The sequence below is a fragment of the Mobula hypostoma genome, chromosome 6 (assembly GCF_963921235.1).
Source record: "Mobula hypostoma chromosome 6, sMobHyp1.1, whole genome shotgun sequence".
Lineage (NCBI taxonomy): Eukaryota > Metazoa > Chordata > Chondrichthyes > Myliobatiformes > Myliobatidae > Mobula > Mobula hypostoma.
The window spans coordinates 185005714-185025901 of record NC_086102.1 but is presented as its reverse complement, the minus strand read 5'-3'; the positions used below and the strand labels follow the sequence as shown (position 1 = coordinate 185025901).

At 39.8% G+C, this 20188-nt stretch overlaps 1 protein-coding gene across 4 annotated transcripts in view; it reads left to right on the top strand.

Moving 5' to 3' along the window:
• Nucleotides 1–6660: 6660 nt before the first annotated feature.
• Nucleotides 6661–20188, top strand: part of LOC134348679 (fas apoptotic inhibitory molecule 1) — a 38301-nt gene continuing 24773 nt past the window's right edge. For 2 of the 4 annotated variants that reach the window (XM_063052454.1, XM_063052452.1), the window contains exons 1-2: nt 6663–6894; nt 16328–16469. In XM_063052454.1, coding sequence (XP_062908524.1) covers nt 16359–16469 — 111 coding nt within the window. In that variant the 5' untranslated portion in view covers nt 6663–6894; nt 16328–16358. Of the gene's footprint in view, nt 6895–16327; nt 16470–20188 lie in introns of all 4 variants that reach the window. The other 2 variants (XM_063052455.1, XM_063052451.1) reach the window with 2 other exon arrangements.

Sequence of the window (20188 nt, the reverse complement as noted above, 5' to 3'; positions counted from 1 at the left end):
TGGGCGATTAATATTCGTTATTTAAAATTCTGGACATGGAATTGGGACACAGTTCCTAGTCCACAATGGGTTAATCTTGAATGCAATTCTGTTTCAGGATTTTCATTGGGTTCTATTTTAGGGACCTCACCTCCTTTTGACTTTTCTAAATTGGACAAACAAATGGATAACCCTATAGTTAAATATACTCTTCGAATATGGTTTCAGTTTCGAAAATTTTTTGGACTGAATCAATTCATTTTAACTAGCCCTATTATATCTAACTTTCTTTTTCAACCTTCTTTTTTGAATCAAGCATATCTGGTTTGGAAAACAAAGGGTTTTTCTGATTTATTTTCAGATAATTGTTTTATGTCTTTTGAACAATTATCTAATAAATATAATTTACCTAGATCACATTTTTTTTAGGTATTTACAGATCAGAAACTTTTTAAACTGTTCTTACTACCTTTCCGATTTCATATTCCACTGATATATTGGAAAAATTTTGGATCTAAACCTTTTTCAGAAAGGTTCAATAGCAATTATTTATAATATGATTAGAAAAATAAATCCAGATGTTTCCAATACAATTAAGAATGACTGGGAAAGGGAACTTAAGCTTACCTTACCTACCGAGAAATGGCAAAAAAATTTTAAATTAGTTAATTCTTCCTCTATTTGTGCTAAATATGCTTTGATACAGTTTAAAGTTGTACATAGGACTCATATGTCTAAGGATAAATTAGCTCATTATTACTCTCATATAAACCTTATATGTGATAGATGTCATTCTGAGATAGCCTCATTAACTCATATGTTTTGGTCTTGCCCTTTATTGAAGAAATATTGGGACGATATTTTTGATATTATTTGCACTGTCTTGAACATTGACTTACAACCTCACCCTATTACTGCCATTTTTGGTTTACAAATGATTGAAAAACATCATTTGACCCCTTCAGTTCGTCAGATGATTGCTTTTGTTACTTTAATGGCTAGAAGATCTATACTATTGAATTGGAAAGGGATTAATCCTCCTACAACATTTCATTGGTTTTCTCAAACTATATCTTGTTTAAATCTAGAAAAGATTAGAAGTGTTATTTTTGACCCATCTCTTAAATTTGATGAGACTTGGAGACCGTTTATTCAATACTTTCACATGATGTAATTTGACCCTTGCCAATCTATTTCGTGATTTCAATATTTGGGGAGAGGAGCGGAAGTGGCGACACTATTGGTTCTATCTGAGATATCATAATAGCCCTCTCTTTTCTTTTTTTTTCCGTAGTTTTCTTTAGTTTGGGTAGTTTAGTTTTTTTTAGGGGATTTTTTTTTCTTTTTCTTTTTTTATGATATTTTATATTTTATATATACTCTTTATATATTTTGTTGCTAATCTGTGTGATTTTGGGATTTTTTTTAACTATGTGTTACTTGACTGTAAACTTTAATAATTACTATCATTTAACATAATCTCGAATATTATGTACTTACTTTTTGTAATGTGTTTGTTGTTGAAACTAATAAAAAGATTGTATTATTGGACTGGAAATTTTTGCTGATGTGTTAATTTACTCAATTCCAACATTCGAAGGGAGAGTGAAGAATTCATCGAAGCGCAGGATCAAGAGGAGTCGGCATTGTTTGGCAGTTTAATAAAGGATCGACCTTAGTGAGTATTCGTTGGAGGAGTAGCTACCTGCATCGAGATAACTCTTGCCAGAAAGAGCAATGAGTTCATGCAAAAAGGTGCTCTCTCTCTCTCTAAAGGAATTTAAAGTCAGTCGATTTAAACTGTTTATTTTTGGCATCATGAATCCTGTGGACAGAACCAGCAGTAAAGGTGCATCTGTGAAGAAATTTCTCTCCAGAGAAGTCTCTCCCAATTGAAAGTGTAAATCTGTTGGACTTCCGAAGTTATCGCTTTAAGAACTATATCTGACAGTATCGCTTTAAGAACTGTTTTCGCATTTAACGCTTTAAGAACCAGAGCCGAGTGGAGTTGGTGAACAGCTGCATATCTGTTAACTTCAGGTTAAAGTTTTCCTTTGTTTTCTTCCCCTTATCGTTTATACGTGTTTAATAAATGTTTGGTTATTTTTATATAACCTGTCTCGATTGGTATTCATTGTTGCCGGTTACGTAACAAGAGGCTGCAGCTATAGTAGGAGTACATTGATGCTCTTAAGTACTTCGATATTCTCAAGCAGATCTGAATTAAAGAGGAAATAGAAATATTAGGGTGGATATATCTCCAGGACCTGACAAGATGGAGCAAAAAATGAGCTCAGTGGCTCAGGCAGCAGCTGTAGAAGGAAAATGACAATCAATGTTTCAGGTCAAGACCCTACATCTGGACTGAAAGAGCAGAGGATAGCCAGGTTAAAGCAATGAGTGGGGAAGGATAGGGGCAAGAGCTGGCAAGGAACAGGTGGATCCAGGTGAGGAGAGGTTGACTGACGGATGGAATCAAGCAGCGGAGGCAGGAGTTGAACTAGTGAGAGAGACTGGGAGGTGAAGGCAACAAAGGGCTGCAGATTTTGGAATTTGATAAGAAAGGAAGGTGAAGGACGCAGAAGTGATAGGGTCTTTTAAGAGACTCCTGGATGGATACCTGGAATTTAGAAAAATAGAGGGCTATGGGTAACCCTCGGTATTCTAAGGTAAGGACATGTTCAGCACAGCTTTGTGGGCTGAATAGCCTGTATTGTGCTGTAGGTTTTCTATGTTTCTATGAAAGAGACGAGTCAGTGAGAGGAGTGTGTGGTGAAGAGTCCAGAAGGATGCAATGGAGGCTGAACTTATGAGGAGATGTTGTTTAGGCTGTTGATGGAAAGGAAGAGACTGGGCGGGGTGGGGCGGGGGGGACCTTATGGAGCTTTGTAAATTTACAAGCTTAGATAACATGGATTGTCCCTGTCTTTTCTCCAGGCCAAGGAATTACAAAACTAAAGGGAATGGGTTTAAGTTGGGTGGGAAAAAATTGAAAGATGACCTGAGGAGCCAGTTTTTAAAAACACAGAAGTAGTGGGTATATGGAATGAGCTATCAGAGGAAATGGTTGATGTTAGTATCATTACAAACATTTAAAAGGGTATATGGATGGGAAAGATTTAGAGGGATAGGGGCCAGATACAGGTAAATGGGAATAGCATCACAGTCAGCATGGATGAGGTAGGCCAAGAGGACTGTCTATTTCTTTGATTCTATTCAATTCTCACCATATGAAAGATTTGAACCTTACTTTTTGTTGGACCTGGTATACATTCCAGAAGTTTGGTTCTGAAACTTGTACCTTTCAATGTATTATTCTTGTTCAGTCACAAGCATGTACAACCTTTTCTGTAATTGCATAATCGTCTTCTCTTGCTCGTACTTCTTTTCAAGTCCACAACAGTATACCTAATGATACAAAATCCTCATAACACACTAAATACAAATTGAACCTTTACTGCAGAACAAAATTCAATTCTGAATCACCAGTCTGTAAGCAACTAAACTTAATACCATCGGTACAAGAATTTTTTTAATTGCTTCTGCAAAATTACATAATAGGAAGCACAAGACAATGTTGAAACTAATACACTCTCAAAAATACAGTGAGTTTTCAATCTAGCTAACTTGCAACAACAACCAATAGTCAAGACAAAATATTTTTTCTTTGTGATTCTCTCACTCACACTCCAGATGATGACAAATACTTTCTACTAGAGTGTTGGTAATTGAGATTTCACCCAGTGTTTGTGAAGGTCAAGGACAAAGGACTGGGTAGAAGGTAGTTCTAGAGGTACAAGATTGAGCAGAAAATAATTGACTGGACAAGTTTTGCCCTGCTTTGTAGTAAGAGTATAGCTAGGCAATTTTCCATTGTGGTAGATTGTGGAGCAGCCTGGATAAAAAGCACAGTTACCTCTGCAGCACAAGTCTTGGAGTGTTTGTGGGGCCCAGAGACTTTGCTATTAATTGAAGGTTGCAATCACTTACCCACTCAAATAGCCTCACTGCAGATGATGTAACAAGATAATGAACTTGTATTCTCCACCTTTTTCAGTTAGTTGCTTGAATGGCTACCATCAATCTTGTCTGGAAAGCAGTGGATCTTAATCAATTTCGGACAAAATGCTAACCACTAGCCTTAATCTTTAACATTGCTAGAAGTTCCTATGACTAAAAAAAAATAACATTTCAGATCTGAAGCTCTTCAGAATTTTTCATGTTCCTCTCCCCACCCCAGGTGCTGCCAAAGCTACTTAGGTTCCACAGCATATCTGTCCAGATTTCGAGCTGACAGTTACTTTTTGTTTCCACTGTTCAGAACTGTAGGAAACCAGAACTAAGTGATCAGACACACTGTCCACCTCTAGATGTTGCAAAGGTAAAGCAGCTGTGTTTGCTTATTAGTCGAAGAGCAATTCCTCAATTTTACGATTTCCATAAAGTAATATCAACTACTCTTGTCTTCTAAAATTATCACAGGACCACGAAAGATATTGTTAGTAAATATGTATACCACATAACTCAGTGATCCAAGAAAGAGCAGCATAATTTTTGAAAAAATAAAAATTACCACTCTGGATTCAACCTATTACCTGTCGGGTTGTGGGGTGGAGATACGTCTCTACCGAAAGAGGAATAAGGTACTCCTTCCCGCTGCCAGCCTGCAGGTCATCCTTGGGCAAGGTGTAGCACTTGCTTAGCCCCCTGATCAGGATCATGTGAAGCCACGGAAGATGCTGGTGGATGGTCGTATGAGCAGCTGGTACATATCACAAATCCTGGTTATGCGACCACTGACGTCAGGCAGACAATCTTTGAAGAGTATTGATGATGGCTGGAGTTACCCGCCTTGTGAAGACACTGCCCAGAAGAAGGCAATGGCAAACCACTTCTGTAGAAAAATTTACCAAGAGCTATCATGGTCATGGAAAGACTATTTTCACACACGTCAGATGACATGGCACATTACAATCAAACTATTACCTATATACCTTGATTATACTGTTTCAGTTTGACTTTGATGTTGACACTTCACAAAGCTGTCATCCTGTATCCCCTGAATCTCTGATTTAGCAGAGTCATGGACTCACTCCAGGTCTAACGTATACTGTTTCCTCAGAGTTCTGCTCTGCCACTGAAATAGGTCATTCCTACAAAGATAATTATTTAATTTGTTTCAAAAGTACAATCAATAATATTAAGAAGCAACATCTACATGTTTAACTTATGAAGACTTGTGAAGAAATAGATTAGCACTGAACATATTAGCCATTCAATCCTGGAATCCTGGAACCACCTCCTCTCCAGTTTCAGTACATCTTTTCTAAGACAGGGGGCCCAAACCTGCTTACAATACTCCAAGTGAGGGATCACCATTGTTTTATAAATTATCTTGCTTTTATATTCTAGTCCTCTTGAAATGACATTTCATTTGTCTTCCTCACCACAGACTCAACCTGCAAATTAACCTTTAGGGAATCCTGCACATGGACTCACTTTGTGTCTCAGTTTTTTGTATTTTCTCTCCATTTAGAAAGCCGTCAAACCTTTCATTTCTTCTACCAAAGTGCATGACCACACACTTGCTGAGACTGTATTCCATTTGCCATTTATTTGTCCATACTCCTAATCTGTCTAGGTCTTTCTGTAGCCTATTTACTCAAAACTACCTGCCCCTCCACCTATCTTCATATCATCTGCAAACTTTGCAACAAAATCAACAATTCCAACATTCAAATCATTGACGTAAAACATAAAAAGAATCGGTCCCAACAAAGACTCCTGTGGAACACCAATAGTCACGGGCAGCCAGTCAGGAAAGGCTCACTTTATTCCTACTCTTCTTCCTGCCAATCAGCTGCTGCTTTATCCATGCTAGAATCTTTCCTGTAATCAAACTTTACAACTCCTCCCTTGGAGTGTCAGACACCCTGAGCCAATAGGCTGGTCCTGGATTTATTTCATAATTTCCTGGCATAATTTACATATTACTATTTAACTATTTACGGTTTTATTACTATTTATTATTTATGGTGCAACTGTAACGAAAACCAATTTCCCCCGGGATCAATATGACTAAACAAATAAGTACATTAAAGTTGTGAATAGGCAGAACTACGTGTACTCATCGTCTTATGACTTTTATTAGCAGTCCAACGTAAAGGTGCATTACCGCTGCCAACTACAGTGGAGTGTGGTGTAGAGAATTGGGGAGAAAAACCCTTTCCAGTTCTCTTTCAAATGAAACCCCAAAAAGCCCTATAGACTGTCTAATGAAAGGCGATACTCTGAATTAAGTTAAAGTCACTCCCATGATTTGACAAAGTTTTTTAAATGTTTTAAATGAAAGTATCGACCTTCAAGGATTCTAATTAAGTCTGCATTTGATTTCTTTCAACTTCACACTGTAATATGTTCAACTGTTTCATAACGTGACAAAACCTACACAACCCAGATAATGGAATAATTAAACTGTATGCCCAATAGGCTTAAACTAATACAGTACTTTAAAGCTTCAAATAGACAGCGCTAGGAGCACAACAACCTCTCTCACCCTCAACCCTGCTTTGCACCGGTTGCTAATGTCCTATTCGAGCATCTCCACCAATAGCAGCCGCCCATCAAGACGGATGAGCCAATCATATCGATCCAAGGAGTCGTGGCTCTCGCGAGGGTTTGCTTTCGGGATTTATTTCCCCTTCGCCCACAACGTCTCGGCAGCTCGGCGCGGTCTGGGGGAAGGAGAGGCGAGGATGGCAATTCGTGTGTGTCTGCCGTAGGTGGATGGCAGCTCCGATCGGATACGCATTGAACCCCGAGCATCTCGCTGTTGATTTGATGTGAAGAATAGGGGTGTTTTCGCAGAGGAGCTGGCCGCTGGAGGTTGCCATAGTTACCAAGTGGGGCGCCAAGGTAGTAAACATCGGCGGGCAGCTCAGTTTCTCTTCCAGATAGTACGCCGGCATTAAACCTCATTTACTCCTCACTCGTTAATGTTCTTATTCACGACGTGTGCATTCGTTGAATCTGCAATGTAAGATTTATGCTAACAGGATTTTGCCTCTCAGATCGCATCCCGATAAAGTGGTTTACTTGGCCTTTGCCATGTTGCACTCTGTGGGAGTTGCGGGCAAATTTGACTGCGTCGTTTTCCGCAAAACAACGATATTATTCTCTCAGATACTTTTAACTGTGAAGTGAGTCGAAATCTCTGGAAGGAAAATGAAAACTCCATCTTTATCAATGTAGGGTCTTGTCAGAGAATTCAGATATTATTAATATAAATTATTTCATTATAGATGCTAAGCCATTGCATTGATTTTTTTAAATGTCTGTAAATATCAATTTGATTCACTGCCGTGAATTCTGTAGTACAGGTTGGCTAATCAAGTTTGGTTATTTTTTTAAGAGTAATTATGACAGCAAAGGGTATACTGAATATATTAGTATTGGTAGTAGTAGTAGTAGTCACACTTTATTGATCCCGGGGTCACCAGCCTGGATCCTGGTTTAGTGTATGAAGAGCGATTGAGTAGATTACATCTGGAGTTCAGAAGAATAACTGATGAATAATCTCTTTGAAACATGAAATTTTAACAGAGCTTGACCAGGTGAATGTTGAGCAGATGCTTTTCTTTTCCCTGGCTGAGTAATCTATAACCAAAGAAAGTATCAGAATAAGAGGCCATTTACGAATGAGATGAGGAGAAATTTCTGTAGTTTGGAATTCTCTACTGCTTCTTGGTTTACAAATCTTGATGAAACTACTTAACTTTATTTGCTAAAACATTGTGAGATTGTAATATTTCTATATTGAAATATTTTTATTTCAATACTCAGAAGAACTAGATTTTAAAGAAAATCTAGATTCTTAACATTGTGCAATCAGCTGTGTGTCATTTCAAATGGTAGATTGATTCTTTCTTGTCTTCGTGTCCAGTAATGAAAAATAAAGAACATTTTTTGTGAGATACATACAGTTTATGACCCAATCACCATTATCAAGATTGTCAGATTACTTCTGTAATCACTACAATGACACTTAAGTAATAATCACTATCTGTGAAGCATATCGGCATTTAAAAGCTTTGAAAATAATGCATAAGTGCAAATGTTTTTAAAATTTATGTTCTGTTCATTCAAGTTTAGGATGAGTAATCTGACAATTATTAACTGCTCACCAGACCTTAACAGGATCTGGGACTTGGAGTGAGAGGAGCAAGAGTTAAAAGAGGTAGGTCTCTGTACTTGCTAGTGAGTTTTCCTTAAGAGTGGGGACTTGGAGCAAGAGGCACAAGCATGCAAAAGAGTATGACACGTGACTGACTTGTGAGTTTCTCTTATAGGAATAGGGACAGAAATTGTTAGATAATAGTTCATAAACAACAGCCAATAAACAGAAGTTAGGGTCAAGTGGAGTGACCATTATGACAGTGGGCCAGTATAAGACTGGGAGTTCATTAGAGCAGTCTTCAGTTGGGGGCTGGATTGGTGACTGAGCTTAGGTCGGTTCGAAGATCATGGAGTCAAGGTGTGGCTGACGTGCTGGAGCAGGAGTTGATTGTAGAGCTCACTGGAAAATGGCGGAGAGAGAGAACATCAAGGAAAGAGCCAAGCTGTTGAAGGAAGTCTTTGGCAAGAGTGGAAGTGAACTAGAGATGGAGGTGGGTGGGAAAGAGGAGCAGAATGGAAAGAGGAAGAAAAGAAAGCAGAGGTACAGGATATCAAACTCTGAGGAGTCAGTGGATGATCAAAACAGGACAGCAAAGTAATGGAAAGAAGATGAGATTAAAGCAATTATAAAACTAAGCAAAGACTTTTGGTGATTGGAACCCGATTCGTTTAACGAAGATGGTCAACAAAATTATAGGCGAGATTAAAAGAGCAAAGATTTTACGAAATGGATCGCTATCAGTGATTTGTCAGGATAGTGCTCAGCAAGACAAAGTGATAAGATTAAGTAAAACAGACAGCAAAAAGGTCAATGCTCAATACCCAACAATAGAAAGCAGACTAGAGGAGTTATTTCGGTGATTCCAACAGAAGTTACTATAGATGAAATTAAACAGAACATAAAAGGAGCAAAAATTATTGAGGCCAAACGTTTGAAAGTTACAAGAAACAGGGAGAAGTGTGATAGTTTATCGGTAATGATTAACTTTGATGAAGAGAGGTTGCCGACTAACGTTTACTTAGGGTATATGTGTTACGCAGTTAGAATATGTATACCACCACCTTTAAGATGCTATAAATGTCAGAAATTCGGGCACATTGCAGCGGTCTGCAGAGGAAAACAAAGATGTGGGAGATGCGCTGGAGAACATGAATATGGGAAATGTGAAGCAGGAGCTAGGTTGAAATGCTGCAATTGTGGCGAGGAACACAGCGCAGCTTATCGAGGGTGCATTTATAGCGAGAAAGCGGCTGAGATACAATATGTAAAAATAACTGAAGGAATCAGTTATGCTGAGGCAATGAAAGAATTTGCTGGAAAAAAGGCTGTCAAGCAAACAAATACAGGGAATAATAAACTGGTGAAATGTGAGGGCTGTAATATGAAAAATAAGGATACAGTATTAATGAGTAGAGAGGATTTCGTACTTTTTATGGTGGATGCAATTAATTGTTCAGTGCAAACAAGCAAAAGAACTGAAAAAATTAAAATTATAGTCAAGTCTGCAGAAAAGTATCTTGGTATTAAAGGGTGGGAAGAAGTCAAAGAAACGCTGAATGGAGGATCCAACTGTTCACAGGCAGGAAAGATGGAATCTTAATGGCAGTATATTTATCGCAAATGGTCAAGAATTTAAGAAATATGTTTCAGAACTTAAGGAAAATCCTCAGATTTTATGGTTGAAGCCCAGGATAAATGTGCAGAACTCCAACAACAAATAGGAGTACCCGACGAGAACAACTGTGAGTTGGAAAAGAGATTGGAAAATGGAGGAAATTATTACAAGGATACAAAAGGAAAAGGAATTTGTTTCAAAGTGAATTATCTACATTTAGATTAGAAAATGAAAACATGAAAGCAGATGAAGAAGAACTCCAAGGTCTCAGTAAACAACTGCAGGCTATGATACAAGAAAAGGAAAACCTGAAAAAGGCAGATAAACTTGGAAAAACAGCAATTTTAAAAGTATAACGTGTGATAATTACTTCTTTAACAAAATGATTTTATTCTTACAAGTGATGTAGATGAAATCAATGTAATTGAGGTAATGCAACTACATGAAAACATGATAAAATTATGGAAGAATAGCAGTTTGTGGCATTAATGAGCGCATTAAGCATTCACGAGGAATTGCGACTACAGAGTGATGCTAATAGAGAACTGCAGGCTGAACTAGATTGTCTAAAGTAGAGAACTCCAAGACATATTTGGTTGGAACACCTCAAGTCTAGCAGGTGGCGGTAATGCTCTGAGAAACTGGTTACCAACCACCATAAAACCAAAAAGAAGAAGAAGAAGGAGTCTTCAGTTATGTTTGTCTTTTGTCTGAGTCTTCTGCCTCCTCACTTTTGAAATCGCTGCATATTATTCCAGCCCAGGCTTTACGTCTGGGTTGTGGTGCTATTAGATCTTCTCTTTTCTCTGCTTTGCAGGTGGAAATGGATAAGATGCCATTGTATTTGAGAAGATTGCCGATGGCTGTGAATTACTGGGTACATTAATGGTCATGAGGATGATCATCCAACTAAGAATATATTGAAAGTTGTTGAGAACATCAAGATCACAAGATTTGCAGTTTTGGGTGGAAATGATCAGACAGACAACATAGCTCTGTCTAGTATGACCTATGCTCCTGGTTTGGCTTTATCTATTATTCCTCCCTTACTATTTCCTTTACCTAAGGCAGATTTGACACTTTGGGAAATGCTGTCAGAATGTGCTCGGTGTGTATCTGAAGAGTTATATATGCATCATCAATATTACAGAATGGTTCCAGTGTCTACAGGTGGCTCTAAAGACCCAGTGTCTCATGACAATGGCGCAGCAATCTGTGATCCAGAATTTCAGGTGCCATTTGGAAAAGGGTTGTCTAATAAACTTTCAGTTTATGCTATTGAAATGGTGGCAATCCTTATTGCAGTGGATGTACACCCTTAACTATGGTCATTTCTGATTCCTTCTCTGGATTGTGTAGTGGTGGGTGTGTCCAACAAAATGTCTGGGGGACTACTAGAAGTTGGAAAACATTAGTATGGTTGCAGTATTGAGAAGTGTATGTCTATTTTTTGTGGATCCCAGCTCTTGCAGGGGTGGAAGGAAATGAAGTAGTCGATAGACTGGCTAAACAATCTATGAAGGTCAGTGTTATTGATGTTGACATTCCACTAAGTAATGGAGAGGCAAAGGTTTTAATTAATTACCATGTTTCCTCAATCTCGCAGGGACTGTGGGCATAATTAAAGAGGAGACATTTAGAGTGGCGTGCAAAAGTTTGGGTACCCCTGGTCAAAATTTCTGTTACTGTGCATAGCTAAGCGAGTAAAAGATGAATTGATTTCCAAAAGGCAAAAAGTTAATGATGACATATTTCTTTAATATTTTAAGCAAGATTACTTTTTTATTTCCATCTTTTACACTTGCAAAATAACAAAAAAGGAAAAGGGCCCAAAGCATTGGTGAGGCCAAATTTGGAGTATTGTGTATAGTTTTCATCATGGAATTATAGGAAGGATGTCAACAAAATAGAGAGAGTACAGAGAAGATTTACTAGAATGTTACCTGGGTTTCATCACCTAAGTTACAGAGAAAGGTTGAACAAGTTGGGTCTTTATTCTTTGGAACATAGAAGGTTGAGGGGAGACTTGATAGAGGTATTTAAAATTATGGGGGGGGAGCAATAGGTAGAGTTGACGTGGATAGGCTTTTTCCATTGAGAGTGGGGGAGATTCAAACAAGAGGACATGAGTTGAGAGTTAAAGGGCAATAGTTTAGGGGTAACATGAGGGGGAACTTCTTTACTCAGAGAGTGGTAGCTGTGTGGAACAAGCTTCCAGCAGAAGTGGTAGAGGCAGGTTTGATGTTGTCATTTAAAGTTAAATTGGACAGCTATATGGACAGGAAAGAGAGGGTTATGGGCTGAGTGCAGGTCAGTGGGACTAGGTGAGAGTAAGAGTTCGGCACAAACTAGAAGGGCCAAGATGGCCTGTTTCCGTGCTGTAATTTTTATATGGTTATAAAAAAAATCTTGCTTAAAATATTAAAGAAATGTGTCATCTTTAACTTGTTTTGATATGCTTGGAGTTCACTCTATTTGCAGAGATTATTACCAGGAATCTACCAGAAAATTAGGGCAAGAAATTATTAGTTGCCAAGAGAAACCTTTTCATAAGGTCTTGAGATGTTTACCATTGCCAACTTAAAAAAAAAACTCAATATTGTAACAAATCAAGCTAATCTTGAATAAACTAGCTTTGTATTAATCAGCAACTTGTGGCATCCAAATGATAAATTCAACTCCATTCATGCTGGGTATAAAATTTCCTCTTTTTGTTCATTACTCTGTCACTCTGTGATGGGAACTGATTTATTAGGTACAATCATTGTTGGCAGAATTTCAGTTGGTGACAAAAGGGCATACAGGAGCGAGGTATACCAGTTAGTGGAGTGGTGTCACAGTAACAACCTTGCACTCAATGTCAGTAAGACCAAAGAGCGGATTTATGGACTCCAGGAAAGGTAAAACAAGGGAACACAACCCAATCCCCGTAGAGGGATCAGAAGTGGAGAGAATGAGCAATTTCAAGTTCCTGGGGGGTCAGTATCTTTGTGGACCCTAATCTGGGTGCAACATTTGACACAGTTATAAAGAAAGCAAGATAGTGGCTATATTTCATTAGAAATATGGAAAACCTACAGCACAATACAGGCCTTTTGGCCCACAAAGTTGTGCCGAACATGTCCTTACCTGAGAAATTACCTAGGGTTACCAATAGCGCTCTATTTTTCTAAGCTCCATCTACCCATCCAGGAGTCTCTTAAAAGACCCTATCGTATCTGCCTCCACCATCGTTGCCAGCAACCCATTCTACGTACTCACCGCCCTCTGCATTTTTTAAAAAAAAAACAAACTTACCCCTGACATCTCCTCTGTGTCTACTTCCAAGCACCTTAAAACTGTGCCCTCTCGTGCTAGCCATTTCAGCCCTGGGAAAAAGCCTCTGACTATCCACACGATCAATGCCTCTCATTGTCTTATACGTCTCTATCAGGTCACCTCTCATCCTCTGTCACTCCAAGGAAAAAAGACTGAGCTCACTCAACCTATTCTCATAAGGCATGCTCCCCAATCCAGGCAACATCCTTGCAAATCTCCTCTGCACCCTTTCTATAGTTTCCACATCCTTCCTGTAGTGAGGAGACCAGAACTGAGCACAGTACTCCAAGTGGGGTCTGACCAGGATCCTACATAGCTGCAACATTACCCCTCAGCTCCTAAACTTAATCCCACGATTGATGAAGGCCAATACACCGTATGCTTTCTTAACCACAGAGTCAACCTGGGCAGCAGCCTTGATTGTCCTATGGACACGGACCCCAAGATCCCTCTGATCCTCCACACTGCCCAGAGTCTTACCATTAATACTATATTCTGTCGTCATATTTGAACCACCTCACATTAGCTGGGTTGAACTCCATCTGCCACTTCTCAACCCATTTTTGCATCCTTTCAATGTACTGCTATAACCTCTGACAGCCCTCCACACTATCCACAACACCTCCAACCTTTGTGTCATCAGCAAATTTACTAACCCATCCCTCCATTTCTTCATCCAGGTCATTTATTAGGAGTTTGAGGAGATGTGGTTTGTTAACTAAAGCTCACAATCTTCTACAAATGTACCATGGAGAGCATTCTGACTGGTTGCGTCACCATCTGGTGTGGAGGGGACTTCTGCTCAAGATCAAAATAAGTTGCAGAAACGTAAAATTAGTCAGCTCCATTGTGGGTACTAGCCTCTGTAGAATCCAAGCCATCTAAAAGGAGCGGTGCTTTAGGAAGGAGGTATTCATCATTAGGGATCCCCATCACTCAGGACATACCTGCTTCACACTGTTACCATCGGGACGGAGATACAGAAACCTGAAAGCACACATTCAGCGATTCAGGAACAGCTTCTTCCCCTCTGCCATCTTATTTCTAAATGGATATTGAACCCATGAACACTGCCTGATAACTTTTTTGGGTTTTTTTTTGCATTACTTAACTATTTAATAGACGCACATACTAAATGTAACTCAGTTTCTTTCTCTATATTTATCAAGTATTTCATTGTACTGCTGCCATAAATGTAACACAGTTGACAATGTACAGTGTGCTGGTGATATTAAATCTGATTCATCTGATTCTGTTTGGGCTGTATGTCAACATTTGGATGTAGGTATTTTGATCTTGAAAGGGCATATAGGAATTAGCAACATAATGGTTTACTGCAAAAGTAAGAGCTCATACGTTTTTGTATAATATACAGAGAAATATAAAGCAACAGCCTCTTGTGTGGTCCCTTGATTTTAAAGACAATTTGCTTCCATTCTAGTTCTGTGGATTTTGAGGTGGCTGATGAGGTCCATGCAGGATATGCATACTTTGATGTGGGTGGAGCAGTGGGTGCTTAATGGGGGCTATTTATTGAGCAGTAAGGCAAGTATTATGGGTCTTTCAGCAGTTCTCCTGGGCTGTAATACATGATGACAGAAATTATAGGTGCTCAGTGCCATCCTGGCATGCCTATTTTGATTAGTTACAATCCAAAGATCCCCACAAATCAGTAAGTGTTAGACTCTACCCTGACAGTATTTCCTCTTGTTTGTTTTTATTTGTGTGATGTGGCATGGAATTACCATTTTGACCCATTCCATTGGAGCCAGCTGAGTGTGTTGGCATGGTAAAGGGTGCAGACATCACTTACCTTGCCAGTGAAATTGGAGGAATGTGCAAAGACTTATAAATATTTCATTAGTACTGTGTTTTGTTGTCTCTGCAGTAAGTTATCTCTGTCTCCAAAGTGGATCATTGCTGCCTGGTAGACTACAGGGGTATGTGCTGGTGCAGTTGAAACTATTGAATTTCACCAGCCTTATCTACCTTCTCCAAGAGACAGCCAGAGAAGAGATTCACAATTTTCAGTGTCTTGCCATGGATTTTTATTGCTCAGAGGCAGAGTTATATTTTGCTGATGTTCATGGCCTATTACGTCACCCGCTTCAAAAGGCTCATCAATGACTTGAAATTTGGTACATACACAAGCATCATCTACAAATGCCAATTCAGTGAGTGAAATTGGAGTGGCTTTCGTCTGGAATGCAGGCAATTTATTTGAAGCAATGTGCATTGTTAGAGCAAGAAAAAATGAGAAAAGAGTTGTTGACCCAGCCTTGATACTGGTCTGCATTGTAGTTAGTCAAGGGTGGACTCGTTGGTTAGAGTCATAGCTTGCAGGTCATCATTTAGTAAATGCTTGCTTACTTACTGCTCAATACACCACTGGCGTTAAGGGCAGCAATGAAGGTCCTCCATCATGTCAGTAGCTTCCTCTGTTTTCACTACTGTCTATCATGCAAGTCCTGAGTAGATACTCAGGAATGTCATTGCATTCATTTTAGAAGGATTCTGCATTGCTGTTTCCATAACAGTTTTGTTTCACCAGTCAGGGTTGTTAGCCCTGAGCTGAAACCCCAATCCTGCAGGACCAGCAGACCACTCCTAGTCTGGCCTCTACTTTTTGACCTGTTTGGCATGGGTGACCCTACCAAGACCCAAAGCATGAAGCCCTGACTCCAGTCAACGTAGCCCTCCAGGTCATTGATACACGCAAGCCTTCAAACCATGACAAGCAAATGCAAATTAGTGATAAACTTCAGAGGCAGTCAATGTTGATTTGAGTTCTTTGTCATCTATAATGGGTAAAATTTTAAAAGCTTGTTTAAGGTCAGAATAGGCTGTGTATCTTCGAGTGTATGTTGAAAATCATGTTGCACCTCGTACTGGGAAATTTAGGCTCTTCTGCCACTGACAGGAGGTAGTATCTGAATTTCCAAAAGACCTGGAGATGCCATGTAAATAATATATTATGTAAGGTTGTATAGGGTGAGGGTTTATGTATATAGCAAAGATAAAGGATTTGTTAACACATGTGTCTGTTCTAACATTGGCAAACTACTGTGAACTTCAAATTATTTAAAACCAAAAGGCCAACTTCTGAGCTTTGCAGAACCCACTGTTTACAGGACTGCAGTCACCAAACTACGTGTGCAATTAAAACTGTCCACAAAACTTGGTCATAATGAGTTAATGCCTTTTGTGTATTTAAAAAGTAATTATTTTGTTTCATTTAGATCTTGATACATACGGCCACATTGAGAAATAATGGCTGACCTGGTGGCATTGTGGGAAGTAGCTCTCAGCGATGGTGTTCATAAAATAGAATTTGAGCATGGTACCACCTCAGGGAAGCGAGTAGTGTATGTTGATGGAAAGGTATGATATTAAAAATTATAATGTCTGTCACACTTATAATTTTCCATATTAATTTTGATATGTGCCTGCTTCCCTGATATTTTAATAAATAAGTGAGTGTAATGATGTAATAGTAACACTGGATCCTTTATTGTAGGGCTTCCCAACCTCACATAGCATGGGCCAATACCATTAAGCAAGGGTCCGTGAGCCCCAGGTTGAGAACCTCTGCTTTATTGGACCATCAGTTGATTTTACCAGTGGGCACATTGGAAATAAGAAAAACTCTATTCAACAACTTGAGTTCAAAATACCGACATCTGTGTTGATAGTTGGAAACAAGATCGCTTATTGCTGCAGAGTTGCCCAAGTAACCTTGGGTCTAGTACAGGCACTTTTGCCTCTGAATCAGAAGTGTGTGCATTCAAATCCCAGTTTGCAACGAGTATTAAAAAAATGTTGGAATTATTCCATCAAAATACTGCAGCGAGGCCATGCAGTTGGACCATTAGATGATACTTTTAAACTGGGGCCCTTTCTGCTCTGTTGGATTGATGATGAAATATCCTATGGAGTTTTGTTCAAAGAAGAACAAGGGATATAATGAGTTTTGCAGGCGTTCAGGCTCTTTCCGGTGGCCATATCAGTGGCAGGAGCGGGCCACAATGATTGCAGGTCGGTGACACTTGTTTAAATGTACAGAAGGGACCAGTAGGCCAGTGGTGAGAGTGGGAGCGTTCAGGCTTTGGCTCGAAAGAGGAATTGGCTCTGGCTAAGCTTTTGTTAAGGTTTCTTTTTTTTCTTTTCCTGTACCTATAGTAAATGGCTGCTGTATGTTCTTCATGCTGGATGTTGGAGTCCTGAGAGATCCAGAGTCTCCCAGGGAACTACGTTTGCGTGAAGTGCATCCGGCTGCAGCTCCCTGAGGATTGTGTTAGGGATCTGGAGCAGCGGCTGGATGACCTTTGGCTTGTACGGGAGAGTGAGGAGATAATCAATCAGAGTTACAGGGAAGTAGTCACCCCGAAGTTGCAGGAGGCAAGTAGCTGGGTGACTATCAGGAGAAATGGAAATGTGAATAAGCAGTTAGTTAACGCAGAGCACCCCTGTGGCCATTCCCCTCAACAATAAGTATACGGTTTTGGATACTGTTGTGGGGGATGATCTCCCAGGAGAATGTCACGGAGACAGGGTTACTGGCACTGAACATAAGTCAGCGGTGCAGAAGGGAATGAGGGAGAAGAGGGGAGCGGTAGTGATAGGGGACCTGAATGGCTTGTTGCCTCCCAGGTTCCAGGGACAAGAACATCTCGGATCAAGTCCATAACATTTTGGAGAGGGAGGGCGAGCAGCCAGATGTCTTGGTACATATTGGTGCCAATGACATATGAAGGAAAAGCAAAGAGGTCCTGTAAAGGGAATTTAGAGAGCTATGTAGAATGCTGAGAAGCAGGACTTCCCAGGTAGTGACTTCTGGATTGCTGCCTGTGCCATGCACCATTGAGGGGAGAGGTAGTATGATTTGGCAAACTATTGAGTGTCTGAGAATCTGGTGAAGTGGGCAGGGCTTCAGATTCTTGGTTCATTGAGATCTTTTCTGGGAGAGGTGTGACCTGTCTAAAAGTGACGGGTTGCACGTGAACTGATATCTTCTCGGGCAGATTTGTTAGAGCTGTTGGGGAGGGTTTAATTTAATTTGGCAGGGGGTGGGAACTTAGGACGGGATGGATGGTATAAAAGCAAAGATAGTGTGCAGTCAGATGGTTAGGAAGGGCAGGCAGATGATAGGACATAATTGCAGCCAGCAGGGTGAATATCTGTGCGTTAGGGATGCAGAATCAAAAAGGGTAGCAAATACAGTTCTCAATGCACAGAGTATAAGAAATAAGGTGGATGATCTTGTTGCATTATTACAGATTGTTGGGTATGATGTTGTGGTCATCACTGAATCAAAGCTGAAGGATGGTTCGAGTTGGAGCTAAATGTCCAAGCTTACATGTTGTATCAGAGGGATAGGAAGGTAAGCAGAGGGGGTGGCGTGGCTCTGCTGGTAAAGAATGGCATCAAATCAATAAAAAGATGTGACATAGGATCGGAAGATGTCGAATGCTTGTGGGTTGAGTTAAGAAACTGCAAGGATTAAAGGACCTTGATGGCAGTTATATATAGGCCTCCCAACTAACTGGGATGTGAACCACAGATTATAACAGGAAATAGAAAAGGCATGTCAAAAGGGCAACGTTGTGATAGTCATGGGAGATTTCAAGATGCTGGTCGATTGGGGAAGATTAGGTTGGAAATGGACCTCGAGAGTGAATTTGAATGCCTACGAGATGGCTTGAATGGTGGAGCAGTCTCGATGGGCCAAATGGCCTGCTTCTGCTCCTACATATTATGGTCTTATGGCTTTTTAGAGCACTTCATCATTGAGTCTACTGAGGGGTCCGCTATACTGAATTGGGTGTTATGTAATGAACCAGAGGTGATTAGGGAACTTAAGGTAGAAGAACATTTAGGAGGCAGGGATCACAATATGATTGAGTTCAACTTGAAATTTGATAGGGAGAAAGTAAAGTATGACGTAGCAGTATTTCAGTGGAGTAAAGGAAATTACAGTGGTATGAAAGAGAAGTTGGCAAAAGAAGATGCTGGCAGGGATAACTGCAGAGCAGCAATGGTGTGAGTTTCTAGGAAAAATGAGGAAGGTGCTGGATAGATGTATTCCAAAAGTGAAGAAATATACAAAAGGCAAAATAGTACCACCGTGGCTGACAAGGGAAGTGAAAGCTAATTTAAAAGTAAAAGAGAGGGCAAACAACAAAGCAGAAATTAGTGGGAAGCCAGAATTGAAAAGCTTTTAAAATCCTACAGAGAGCAAATTAAAGAATCATTTGAAGGGAAAAGATGAAACATGAAGGGAAGTTAGCAAACAATATCAGTGGATATGAAAAGTTTTTTTCAAGTACATTAAAAGAGATGAGAGTAGATGTAGGATGACTAGAAAATGAAACCGGAGAAATAATAATGGGAGCCAAGAAGACAGCAGAGGAACTAAATGAGTATTTTGTATCAGTCTTCACTGTGGAAGACACTAGCAGTGTGCCAGGTGTTGAAGGGTGTGAGGGAAGAGAAGTGAGTGCAGTTACAAGAGAGAAAGTGCTCAAAAAGTTGAAAGAGCTAAGGGTACATAAGTCACCTGGACCAGATGAACTGCATCCTAGGGTTCTGAAAGAGTTAGCGTTAGAGATTCTGGAGGCATTAGTAATGATCTTTCAAAAATCATTGGACTGTGGCATGGTGTCAGAGGACTGGAAAATTACAAATCTCACTCCACTCTTTAAGAGAGGAGGAAGGTAGCAGAAAGGAAATTATAGACCAGTTAGCCTGATTTCAGTGGTTGGAAAGATGTGGAGTCAATTGTTGAGGATGAGGTTATGGGGTGCTTGGTGACACAGGACAAGATGGGGCAAAGTTACTTAAAGGAAAATCTTGCCTGACGAACCTGTTGGAATTATTTGAGGAGAATACATGTAGTATAGATAAAGGGGATGCGTAGATGTTGTATATTCGGACTTTCAGGGGGCCTTTGACAAGGTGCCACACAATGGGCTGCCTGCCAAGTCATCAGCTTTACGGGAAAATTATTCGCATAGTGAGATTTGGCTGATCGGTAGGAAGCAATGAATGGAATAAAAAGATCCTTTTCTGGCTGGTTGCCAATGACTAGTGCTGTTCCGTTG